The 13,761-nt window shown below is 37.6% G+C and overlaps 1 protein-coding gene across 1 annotated transcript in view; it reads left to right on the top strand.

The window, feature by feature from the left end:
* LOC149774856 (cell adhesion molecule CEACAM5-like) overlaps positions 1-13,761 on the top strand; it is a 38,998-nt gene that overhangs the window by 5,606 nt on the left and 19,631 nt on the right. The window contains exons 4-5 of the mRNA XM_089944666.1: positions 3,816-4,088; positions 10,332-10,517. Of these exons, the coding sequence (XP_089800792.1) occupies positions 3,816-4,088; positions 10,332-10,517 (459 nt within the window). The remainder of the gene's footprint in view (positions 1-3,815; positions 4,089-10,331; positions 10,518-13,761) is intronic.

The following is a 13,761-nucleotide window of genomic DNA, read 5'->3' as shown; positions in this document are numbered from 1 at the left end:
TGTAAAGTACTTAAACACTGATGCTATCACAGGGTTGCAATTGCATGAATGATGCAAAAATTGTATGAATTTGTGAACTTAGAGAACAGTGTTGCACGTGAACTCCTGCAAATTAGTTTAAAAAGCCTGCATATGAAAATGTGCTCAGCGAAGTATGCAGTTTTTATTTAACTGTTCTTCTCATGACATCAGTTTGTTGGGTATGCAACTGTTTACACATCTGGGTTCTTCAAGCACATTATGAATGGTTGCTAAACTAAATTTGATTTGCACATGGTGCCCAGGAAGAAGCATTATTATGGCATAGTTTAAACCTTTCATGAAGGAAGTTTTACAAATGCGTGTTTAAAATTAGGGCTACCTAGAAAACTTAATATGTTTGATTCCCGATGTGGTTAATTACAATTTCTTTCAGCAAATACTGGCTGATGTTAGTGATGATGACAAGAATTTTTAAAGTTATAAAGCATATCAGATAATTGGAGCAGGAAAATTGTTAATAGACATACCATTGAGTGAATATGAGCTCGAAAACAGTGTTTAATACGAGTCCAATGTACATGTTGGATGGACAAAAATATATGGCATGATGGTCAGTATCCCTTTCAGCAGTATTTTAAATTAAATGTAAAGATTGTAGATCATTGGTATTTTGGTGAAAAAATGAACATTTATTATGTTCAGAATAAAATGGAAAGTCAGTTACCAATGGGATCTTTTTCCAACATTTTTCCTAATGTCATTGAAAAGATCGAGAAGATTTTGTGACAGTGAGATAATAAAGATAATGGAGACACCAAAGAACCAATCTTACTACACTGAACATTTGGATCTGTATATGAAAATTTTAATTATTAATTGGTTGGTGATGCAACAGTTTTTTGCTTATTTAACTACAGATTATGAAATAAATGAAAGGAGTGTCCAAATAAATAACCTTAAGTTTTAAAGATTTAAGTATACATAATTGCGTTACATTTTTGCTGTGCTAATATTCTTATTTAGGTAATTTAAATTTCATGTCCTTCGTTACATCCATGATTGGATTTTTCTTGCCCATAATGTTTTTTGAATATACCCATAGTCTCATTACATCATCTAAATACACTTCATATATGATGGTTCATTTCCACCCTCTGCCATTTCTGTTATTCTTACAGACAAGTCATTTCCATTCACATGTTTTTTTAAAGGAAATATGATGTCAGACCTGTTTACACACTGTCTAACCATGGAGTGGGGATAGCAGGAACATTTTACATTGTTGTTGGCTTGATTTTGCTTGAGAAGATTTAGGAAGGAATACGTCCATATCTATTGCACGTGCACTGGTGGCCGATGCACCCAATACATGACAGGCACATATGCCTACTGAGGCTGCAGGGAAATGTCTGGGGTTTGGTTGTTGCTACCGATGGTTCCTGGTTTATCCTTCGCCATCTTTTTTCCTCCAAGCTGGCCCGTCTGTTTTATTCAAAAATAGCAATAACCCAGTGAACTGTATGTCGCCAGCTTTGATGGTCACCAGGTTGTGATGCCCATTGATGGTGATCGATGCCACAGTTGGTGAGGGTCTTTTTCAAGTGGTATTTATATCTCTTTCGAGGTGCCCCTCTATCATGGTGGCCAATGGACAGCTCACCATACAGTGAGATCTTTGGCAGGTGATGATCCACCATCCTGGACATGTGCCCTGCCCAGTGTAGCTGTATCTTCATAAGCATGGCCTCAAAAGGCTGGGGATCCCTGTTTGTTTGAGGACTTCAGTGTTGGTGATGAAGTGACTCCAGTGGATGTTGTGGAGGCAGCGCTGTTGGAAGCATTCAGGGAGGCGGATGTATCGGCTGTAGGTGACCCAGGATTCGACGCCATATAGGAAGGTGGCCAGTATGACAGCACTGTAGACGCTGATCTTTGTATCTCTCTACAGACGACATTGTACCACACTCATTTATAAAGTCTGCCAAAAGCGCTGTTTGCCTTTGCCAGTCTGTTGTCTATTTCTTTATTGATCTTGGCATCAGAGAATATCATACAGCCCAGGTAGGTGAACTGGTGGACTACTTTCAGCTCTGTCTGGTCAGTGAAGATGTTTGGTGGCCAGTACCCCTCCTTGGGTGCAGGCTGGTGAAGTATCTGTTTTCTTTAGGCTGACCTGAAGACCAAAGAGCTGGCAAATTTCTGCAAAGCAGGATGGTGTGTGCTGTAAGGTGGCTTCCATGTGGGCAACAACGGTGGTGGCATCTGTAAAGAGAAGTTCTTTAATTAGTTTTTCCAAGGTCTTGGTGTGGGCCTGAGGTTGCCTTAAGTTGAAGAGGTTGCCATCAGTACAAAATCAGATATAGATGGCATCTTTGTCCTCAAGGTCTTCTGTTACTTTTTGAGCATCATGCTGAAGAAGATTGAGAACAATGTGGGGGCTAAAAAATAAGATGGGGAAGGTCTGTGACAGGTTATTATTATTTCTGACCTGACCAAGCTGGTCTTTATATTAGGTCCACATATGTGATGTACAGTCCTTTGAGTTGTTCTTGGCTTTTACCTGGATGTATCTCGGGAAAGACCTGAAAGAAAATCAGTTATGAAACCATTATAGACCCAATATTAAAAGTGTTATGTAAATTTGGAATCTAACTAGTATGTAACAATGGACATGAACAAAATTGGTTATCTGGCAGGAACATAAGCTGGAAAAACTCACGTTCTTGAAATCAGTTGCAACACTCAGTCTGTTTCTGCATTAATTTAAAACGAAATGTTGAAATTTTGACCATTTTTTTTGTTGTTGAACTTTTTCATCGATCTGTTACAATTTAAACTATTTCCATCGTCATAGAGCCAGTGTTTATTTACATAGATGCAACTGTAGTGACAAAATAGGTATACTGTTTCATCTGCCGATCAGCAAACAATTATATGATATTTTGTTATCGTAAATGAGTAGCTTAAATATGTCAGAGATTATGCTAACATAATTGCTAATAGGCAAAATAAACTGCAACTAGAATATTTCTTTTTATTTGTTTCTGAAACTTGACAAAAAATGACCAAGTTCAAAACATTGTGCAACTATTTGAACCCCTCTGTCCACCATAAACGTGCAGGAGTACACAAATGTTGGTGTCTTTACACCACAGTGGTCATGTATTCAAAGAGCAGAGGTCACCGATGTTTTTTGGGAGTAATTGAAACATTACAACTCCATGCTTAAAGGATCAATTCAAAATTATCACTTGAGGTCATATGATTGTCCAAAATTCATATGTTGTACTTGGATCATGTTATTTCAGTTCTGGCCCTCCAATATTAATTGGAGGAGAGAATAATTAGTTTGGACTTTGGACCAAGCATCCTATAAAAGGAAGGCAATGCAATAGCAGCGAGTAAGTTAAACATAAATTTAGTTTTAACCCCCCAAATATTAACACAGAAAAATCCCATGAAAATAAAATTCTACATGATACTAGCTATTTCTGATATAGAAATAACTTTTTATGTAATTTTAGCAACTAGTTCATGAGTGACTTATTCTTGTGAAAGTATACTTTGATATTCCCAATAATGGCATAAAACAAATATCCAGACACAACTTTCCTTTTATGATAAGTGCACAACATTGACAGTTATGCACTTGGCACATTTACATACAAACAAATTATGTTGTTACTGTTACTTGATCTAATTGACCCAGTGTGATGCATTATATTTCTGGTAGACCATATATATATATATATATATATATATATATATATATATATAAACATCTCTGTATGTTCTTAAGCTAAAAAAGAGTCATAATGTAAATTTATTTTTAGATGGACCCACAATATCCCTCATTGATTACACGGAAGTAGAAGAGGGAGAAAATATCAGCATAGCATGCATTGTGACAGCCAATCCCCAGCCAGACATTGTGTGGACCAGAAATGGGAGAGTAATAGTACCATCATCTGATACCTTGAGGATTCCCTACATTTCAAGGCTTAATGACGGAAACTATACCTGTACAGCCAGCAATGTTTTATATCCAACTGGGCAGTCATCTATTCTTCTAATGGCAACAGATACCATAAAGATCAATGTTTTGTGTAAGTATTTCAGTTCATAATGGAATAGAAGTAATTTGATATGTATAACATTACTTGCATATTCATAATGGACTACAGGATTATTAGGTGTTATCTTACTGCTCTTACGAATATATACCCTTAAAATAAATCACAGAAAAGAGTGAAAGGCAACAAACTTTGTAAAATTTAACAAATACTGTATTTCCCTAGAATACAAAGTGAAAATGAGAAAAGAAACTTTGGTATTACAAATTAAATCCCCAAAATAGTCCAAGAATTACAGACACAAGTCCTAGTAATTTAAAGTCCTTATAAAATTCACTAGAAGTCCAGATTAAGTCCACAAACTGAAGGCGATGATGTGTCTGTGGTAGTTTATATAAAGTGTTGATGTGTCAACAGTTTTTTTGTTGAATTACAGTAATCTAATTCCAGGTTTTAATTCATTGTCATTTCCAGTGAATCTCTCTATCCAAGAATGTTATAAGAGTGCTTTTGTATCTCTGAGAAAATAATTACTTGAATTCAGTAATTTGAAGGAAAAAAATTCAGCAAAATTACTGGTCACAACAGATAATACAACTTGATCGTTCTAAGACTTAAAGCACAAATTAAATAATCCTCTCAGCTACAAGATTATATATTTCTCTACTTGGCCTCAGGTCACAGTTTGGATTTTCTATAAAAAGCCATTACCTAATGGAAAATAACCTCTTAGAAGGATCCTAATGTTTACAAAATAAAAATCATAACCGGGATTACACACAGAAAATTCCAAAACGTAGACCCAAATAAATATATTTACTTCTATTAATAATAATCCTGATATGAGGCCCATACACAGAGAGAATAATTTAGCTATGTTATTGTTGTTTACAAAGAATAAAATAAAAAATCAATTTGGGTCAAACAGAAATAAACTCAGTTTTGGACAAGGTCAAGTCCAACATACAATGAAATACAAAAACTTTAAAAAAAAACTAACAATGTAAATTAAACATAAATAACACTGCAATTATTTAAAAAAATATGTTTACTAATATACATAAATGACCAGAACAGTACACATATATACAACCTTCAAGCCATTAATTCTAATACATGTTGTTGTTGTTGTTGTTGTTTTGGGGCTTAACGCCATTTGTCAGCACACAATAGGCTATACATGGCGGCCAGTATTAATGGTGGAGGAAGAACCCGGGAAAACCCCGGAAAGAACCACCGACCCACGAGAAGCTACTGGCAAGCTTTCTCACATACCCACATTGGCTGAATCCTAGACTTGAACCGCCGCAGACAGAGGTGAGATGGCAGTGATCCGTAACGGAGAGCGCTTTAGACCACTCGGCCACTCAGGGCCCCAAATACATATTGTATTACTGGACATGTTTTGATAGACTTTGACATTTCACTATGTTTTATGCTGCATATGTTGGCTAGCACATGTATATAAACAAAAGGAATGCATGAAAAATATAATTTTTTAAATATAAATTATTGAAATTATTGAAATAATTGTCCAGATAACAAATTCCATTCTTAAATATATTTTCAGTTACTAATAGGAAAATTAAGAAAAATCATCAAAGCAATTGTCCAGTATTATTTTTGTGTCACATCTTCGTTATCATAGGCATGACATATGCTTTCGTGTAGCCAACATTGGTCAGTAATATAAAAATCCTATAGCCCCTCTAATTTCAGACTGGGCCTGTCCTGTATTATAAAAGAGGTGTCCGTCATGCTTGGTAACAAAAAATAATAAAATATTTCAGAGAAAACTTTGACTGTACTGACGATATGCAGAAATTTATTTTCTAGATGTTGACACACCTACCATAACACTATGCAGTCTGATTAAAGTCAGATAGCCACTGTCTTGAGCGAAGTGGAGATATGATTTTAATCAAATTGTAACACAGTGTGTCATGCTAAAAACACAATTGTGTACTCCAAAACACCCTGACACTGCTGTGTTTTGAGAAAGCTATTTTCAGTAATCCTAGAAAATATATACATAAACACGACTATCAGTATATGCCCATTATATGTAGCATGTATAAGCAGTAAACAGTCATGATTGGAGCTGATGCAAAACTCTCCTTTGGGCTGTTTAAACAGTGGCAATTAAAAGGCAAAGTGGTCAGGTACAAAACACCATTTCACATATTACTTAACTGGACAACAGCAAGTAAGATGTGCTTGAAAATTGCAGTGGGTGAACTATGCATAGGTATCCTCGTGACCTGAAACAACCCGATAGGTAAATCAAAGAGATGCTAGATGCATGTATGAGAGCAAAAATTATTGTGTATCATTGCTTTGAGTTAAAATGTTTAAGCTATGTGTATTTTATATTTTGGACAAGGTTGTGAATAGCGGCAATGTTTGAAGTCAGTTTTTACTGCAAATATAAACGCAAAGCATAATTATTTCAGTTGTCAGAATAGTGTTCAAGTTTAATTCATTTTTTAAGCCAATTTAGGAAGCAATTAACTCTCAGTAGTATCAGCAAAGCCTACAAAAAATAAATTTCAGAACTGGTTGACAAAGCAAAAAAAAAAAGGTGGGTAGGGGTTAAATGAGTTTTGAACATACTGCAAACTTCAGATTGACATATGTCAACTTAGTTCTATCACTGGCTCAGAGAATCCAGTAGAGAAGTTTGAACAGTAAGATAATCCAGTCTCTAGTGGGTCTAGTGATGAACACTAACACTTGCATTACTTGAATTTGACTGATCAGATATTGATAAATTAACACACCTCCAAATTTGCATAGGTGAATCTATGTTTTCTGACTGACTGTATTTTCATATATGATTCTTTGAATTTTCTTATTTTGGACAGATTATTTATGGATTATTGAAGCAAATTTTATAGTAACTTTTACACTTTGGTGCCTGATTTTGATTTCTGGATCTGAAATGTGGATTTATGGATTAAGAGACAAATTGTTGGTAAAGTGTGCACATAAAGAATACCCTTGGGGATTGTATCTCACTTTCTGGGCATGTACCAGTTGTGTAAGGACAGACAGTTGTCCTTTTGATGTATGTGGTCAGATGAGGTCTTTGACCTTGCTGAAGACATACATACATACAAAGGTAGAAACTAGGCATGCATATCATCTTATGAATTTTCAGGTTTTTTCATCGTGGAGAGTTTAATTTTAATTGGTTTGCTTTATTCAGAGACACTAGTGGTTCACAAGGGCCCCTCTCGAGAAAGTTAGTCAAGGACCCCTTGCTGAGCCCTAAAGGGTTAAGAGTAGGACTGGATCAGTCTCAGTGGTGATTTATAGGGTACACATTGCATCTTACATGGGAGTTGGTAAAAGATCATCATCATGTCCCTTTGGGTTCAAAGCAGGACTGTATTAGTCTCCTTAGAGACTTCCTAAGGGAATTTCTTGGACACAGAGTCATTGTCCCCCACCCCACACAGGAAGAGCAGTGTCCTCTCATCTCTACAAGCCTGCTTTTGGCAACAGGATTGAGCTACCCTATAAGGGAGAGCTATGATCCATGTCTTCATAGCTGCCAACCCTCACGAATTTGGTGTGAATTTTATGACTTTTTCAGCGATTCACGGATTCACGCCTTAAGCCAAAAATTCATGAATTTTCCAATCCTGAATTATTTTAAATCTTTAATAAAATAACCGATTTCCCATTAAGCGCTAGTCATGATATTCGCAGTTGCCGAAACGGTCCGGTACTGCTGGTCACGATATTAGTAGAGTAGATCTACAGCCGAATAGTACAGTTGGCCCGGTAGCAAGCAGTTGAGCCTATTTTAATCTATATGTATAAGAGTAGTTTTACAAATGCTTTTGAGAGAAAACTGGGGCCTAACCAGAAATTTGCTATGCGCATGAGTCACCGTTCAGCATCCCATGTAAGATGTTGAAAATGTCTTCACTACCAAGGAAAAAGAAATGTATTACTCAAAAAGTGATGTTTAATTTGGAATATATCAAAACTTGGCCGTGCATTCTGCCATTAAACATTGATATTCATTCATGCTTTTTGCACTCAGTGTGCCATCGCAGAGACGATGTGAGGAAGAACGTCGGTTGCAAAAAACACGTAGAAATTGGGAAAATTAAGAATTTGCAGATTTCAGCTCTGGAATATTTTATACCATTGGCGGAAGACCTGCAGGCTACCAAGGCTGAAGCATTATTTGTGAGTTTTCTTGTCGAACACAAGCTACCTTTATCAGCTGGAGACCATGCTAAACATTTGTTCTGACAAATGTTCCCGGACTCGAAAATCGCTTCCAAATTTTCCTATGGAAGAACCAAAAATGCTGCAGCTCCAGTGCATTCCTTACAGCAACAGTGACAGCGAAAGAGTATTTTCTTTTGTGAGGAAAAATAAGACAGACTTTAGGGCCTCCTTAGCTGCAGAAAATTTGTCAGCAATTTTAGTCCCCAAGATCAACCAGCAGGCAAGAAGTCGGAACTGTTTAGAAAACAAATTTACGATCAAACAGTTGAGGAAGTTCAAGTCTGCCACAGTATCATGTCTTGATAAATAAATATTTCTGCATATATATAGTGTATTATTTTTATTTTGCGAACTTGATACAGTGTAGTTTTGATGGTCGGAGTGGTCAGAGTGGATAGAGTTAATGTCATGGTATTTTTCACGAATTCATGTCCAAATTCATGACTTTTTATCCCTATTTTCACTAATTGTGAGCCTGGAAGGTTGGCAGCTATGTGTCTTTAAGATCTGAGGAAGGGTCTTACTTTGAATTAGAATTGTCTGACTGGTCATACACCAGTCACCAGGTAAAGTCACTAGTCTTTTAGCAATGGCCACTGGTCATGGTAAACCCTCTGTATAAGAATAGAGATCAGGTCCATACCCTGCTTTTCCACACTAATACTGAAACCCACTAGGGACTGGGAGTTTGATGTTCCTGCACCAGACTAGGGATGATGATTGGATTAGCACCCACCACACTGTTATCCCACTCAATTTCTGTGGGATTCTGGCTCATCAAATGCATAAAAGAGATTGTTACTTCAGTTTTCTGCATCCTGGACTTCAGGCTCTTGGCCTCATTCTTGAGAGATCGATGTTTCAGTTCACAGACCAACTTGGTCCTCTCATGTAGTGGAGACTGAACAGATGGAAAGGGGTATGCAGAATCAGTTCCCAGAGACAATTCCTCTGCTCTACTTGAGGAATTAAGGGATGAAGTTCCAATTATCTTTTTCCAGCCAGAATTGTTGTTGCTGTGGGTTTAACACCATTTTCAGTACACTATAAGCTGCACACTGTGGCCAGTATGACTAGTGAAGAAAAATCACCAGTAAAAACAACCAACCCACTGGAAACTACTGGCAAGCTTTATCACATGCCAACATTGATCAAACATGAGACTTGAATGCACTTGGACAGAAGTGAGACCAGTCAGAGTAACTTGGGGCCAAAGAGTTCTGCTTCACAAGACTGTCAGCGTCATTCATGGACTCGAGTAACTTTGACTCTGAACATATGGGAGTGCTCCTCCTCCCTTTGGGTCCCTTTCCTCCTCCAAACCATCATCCCAGGTGGTGGTGGAGGATATTTGGTCATTTGTTAAGGTGGTTAAGTGCTCTAACCATCTGACTTGAAGGAAATGATTTTTGTGCATGATAAACCTTTCAGGATGGAGACTACAGCCTCAATCAGGAATGTCTTAAGAACCTCTCCATCAAGCTACAAGATGCATACTTTCACCTCCCAATCATTCCTCCTCACATGAAGAATCTTTGTTTTTTGTGGGCAGATTTTCCAGTTTTGCACTCAGTTGTTTGGCCTAGTTCCACAACCAGGGTGTTCATCAGAATCATGGGAGGCTGTCTGCTTTATCCACATTCATTGCTGATTAGAGTCCCTCATGCAAGCTCAAGTTCTTGGATGGTCTGGTCACCAGACTGGACCTTTCATGCAACCTTGAGATCCCAGAGCTGGTTCCTTCTCAAGATTATGTATATGTGGGGATGAACTTCCTCATCAGTAGAGGATTAGTTTATGTCCAACTATGTTGTTGGCTTGGCTCTTTCTTTCTCTGCTGGGGACTTTGAACTCCACAGCATACCTGCTACTCTTGGCAGACTATACTTGCATCCTCTCCAGTTTCTCAGGGACCCTTGAATGCTCAGATTTCTGTGAGTGAGGATTTCCATTTATTGGTGGATAGGTCAGGACTGGTTTCTTTTCAGTCTGTACACGTCCCAAAACCCGAATCCTTTTTGCTTGCAGATGCATCAGATTCATGGTGGGATGCTCATCTTGAGCCAGAGGGACTGATTGATCATGATTTGTGGTCCCCAGAAAAATCCATACATAAAGAATATGGAGATAAAGGCAGCATATTCCTGGGTCTTATAGGGGTGCATCAAGAAAATAACAGGTCACTGCATAATGGTCTCAGACGACAGTGCATTGGTAATAGCATACTTTAAGAGAGAAGTAGGCATGCACACAATGTGTTGAGGTTTGGATCCTCCTTTGCTGGGTAGCATTAGAAGGGATTATACTCTGAATCTGCCACCTTCCTGGTAAAAAGAATATATTGGTGGACAGTATATCTAGTGTATATAGTAAAGCTCTGTAAACTTGTCAAGGCAATTATGGTAGACCGATCATAGTAGGGACCAGATCTTTCCTTTGCTTTGCTGTCACTAATTTTTTTTCCAGTATTCAATTATACTTGCTGCATAGGTACATTAGTACAACAGCGTGTTTAATTTCTGCAAAACACTTGTGTACTGTTTTATGTTTTTAACATGGGGAATCATTGTAGTAAGCCTCAGTAAAAGCCACATTAATACTATTTGTCTTTCTCCAGTCTGATTGGGAAGACACTCACAACCTAACAATGACTTCTTGATAGACACAGTAGTAACATGGTTTACTGTAGGCATTGGAGGCCATGTTCTGTGGAAACAGACATTTGAGCTATCATTCTTCTTATTTGATAGAAGATATCAACCAAAAAAGAGCAGTTTTGCCTTTCCTTATGTTTGCAGCCCTAACCCTGTACTGACACACCACAAATTCAAATTGCTAATGCACACTAAACAGCAAAGTTTAGCTGGTTTTTTCAATATATCATTGGCATGTTTTGCCAATTTTATATTCATTCAGGGTTAGAAACAGTCAGATTGTTTTACTTAATAAAAATGTCAGGTACACTGACAAGAAATCTATTTCATGATTATGACTGATGGCCCAAATCAAGTCACTTCCCACCAGCATCATCTTGTACACTCCTCATCTCTTATTATTTAGCATCTTTATAGGTGTCCAGTGCAGATATCATGTTTATTGTATAAAACTGTACACAATTAGGAGGCAATCCCTCTGTTACAGTGTACTGACAAATTTTGGGGGGATTTTATGGTTGGCATTCAGTAAGTCACTAATGGCTTGGTTGGCTTAATAATGAAGCTTTCAAATACAACCAGGTAGCAGTACTTTGCAGAGTACACTGTTAAAGAATTCACATAGCCCTCTACAGCTCTGATAAGCTTGCAGCCCACTTCCATATCTGTTGCTCAAGGTGTGACTTAACCCTGGCTTGCAATCCCTTCTGGGACTAAATAATGAACAGTGTCTCAGTGCCACGTCTTATCGTTGGAAAGGACCAGTCACTTTTACTATGCGAAAGACCCTCTTTATCAAACTTGACCAAAGTTACAACAGACAATGTTATCAATCGCTTCCTTGAATTTATTCCATGCCCAGTTCTGAGTGTTGTAATTCCTCAGCTGTACAAAATACCTTCATCCAGACCATAAAAAACTGCATCATAGAACAACTTGTGAAGCAAACATTCAGGTCACTGACAGATAACAGCATGCCTTCAATAACAACTGACTCCATAACATGGTAATATTTGATATTGTTAGTGACAGTTACAACACTCAGTTAGTAGTTTAGTGACAAGTACAACAACAATCAGTTTGTTGCTTTGGTCCGCGGTGAAGCAGAAATGGCAAAACAAAAGGCGACACTGAAAGAAAATACTTAAGTCATATGTCGATACTCTAGTGGTTGCCAAACTGGTTCTATTGATAGGTCATGAAGCTTTACTTTGAGGGATTTTGAAAGAAACTTTACTCAATGGTCCATAGGTGCTTTCATTATAAAAACTGCTGGTCTCTGTAGCTCAAAATACCTGATCAGATCAGCAATGAAAATCCAAATCAAAGGTCTGACCTTTCTAAAATTTGAACGTGTAAGAAAGAGCCTGCCAATAGCTCTTAATGATAGAAACCAAGCCTTGTTTCTTATCATAAAAGGAAAAGAAAATCAGTCACTGCACTCAATAGAGGGACTGCCAGGATTAATAAATTTCCAATTGCACCAATAGCAGAAGATTCTCTACTTGGCATCATAGACCTTGGAGGTCAGGGGTCGCCTTGCTTGAGCAATAAACTCTGCAACTTTGCTGGAAGACTTTCTCTGGCAGAGAGATTGCTTGAGATGAGCCAAGTGTGAAGGTGGAGAATCTGGGCTGCTGTAAGATAAATGCTGTTATGTGATGGGAGGTACCTTCTCTAGGGTAATGTCCTTGGCTAGTTTACCAACAGACAAGATCATTGAACCGTGATTGCTGGGGCCACAAATGGGCAATCAGAATGAGAGGTCCATACTTTAAGTACCTCCTGGATTGGCCTCAAGGGTTGGAAGGGGTTAATGAACAAATTATCCCACTGAAAGTGTCTACTGCCTAGGCCCTCTAGTCAACCACTGTGGACACATAACAGGGAAGCTTGTTAAAAAAGTTTCAAACAAGTCCACGAGTTCATCAAGTTTTGCATGTACCCTATTTTCTGGCCTATAAGTCGATGCGGAGTATAAGTCGAATTCACTAATTTTGTCAATTTGCCATCCTAATCATCCATATATAAGTTGATTCGGAGTATAAGATAAGGCCAGGTCAAAAACTTGGTTTCATATTTTACACAGTAACTTATCGTTATCATTATCATATTCCATATTACTGGCAATCGTGAAATTGCATCACCAGTGCTACCATGCTTGTTATTTTACTCCTGTGCTATATTCTGTTATCAATTGACACAGCTGAATAAACAGTCTATGCTTGTTTTAATTATGATATCCATTGCAACAAGAGCCACATGGATGTGCATGCTACGCACATGTTAATTAAAGGTCTAAAGTTTTAACCTGATTATTCCAGTTGAAACCAGTCTTGAGTGCAGAATTCAACAGATGAGATAAACTCAGTGAGGCTAACAGTGGGGAAATGACGCTATCCATAGGGAAATCAGAAATGTTAACAAAGTTAAGGAAAAATATGTTACAAATGAAACAAAAATACTTTTTATTATACTTTAACATATCTGTGAAATGCTGTACAAATTTACACAAATGAACAGTTTTATAATACATGTCAATTATAATTGAAAGCATGTCGATGTTGTAATTCATTCCAAGCCATTCACAATTATAGCTGATTCAGGAACCCTGTCCCATGCATCCTTAACCCAGTGTGTAACCTGGGAATATGTTGTGTGCTTCATACGTTCCATGTTTGTGAAGCTGTGCTCACATGCTGTCATTTAATGTTTCCACAACTTGCCAAAGCTGAATTCTGAAACAGCGATTAACGGAAATGTCTAATGATTGTAATAACTTTGGCTTACCACATGGGATGATG

Source organism: Sinohyriopsis cumingii, unplaced genomic scaffold (assembly GCF_028554795.1).
Source record: "Sinohyriopsis cumingii isolate HCF-2022 unplaced genomic scaffold, ASM2855479v2 utg000127l, whole genome shotgun sequence".
Classification (NCBI taxonomy): domain Eukaryota; kingdom Metazoa; phylum Mollusca; class Bivalvia; order Unionida; family Unionidae; genus Sinohyriopsis; species Sinohyriopsis cumingii.
This window is presented reverse-complemented; position numbering and strand designations above follow the sequence as displayed.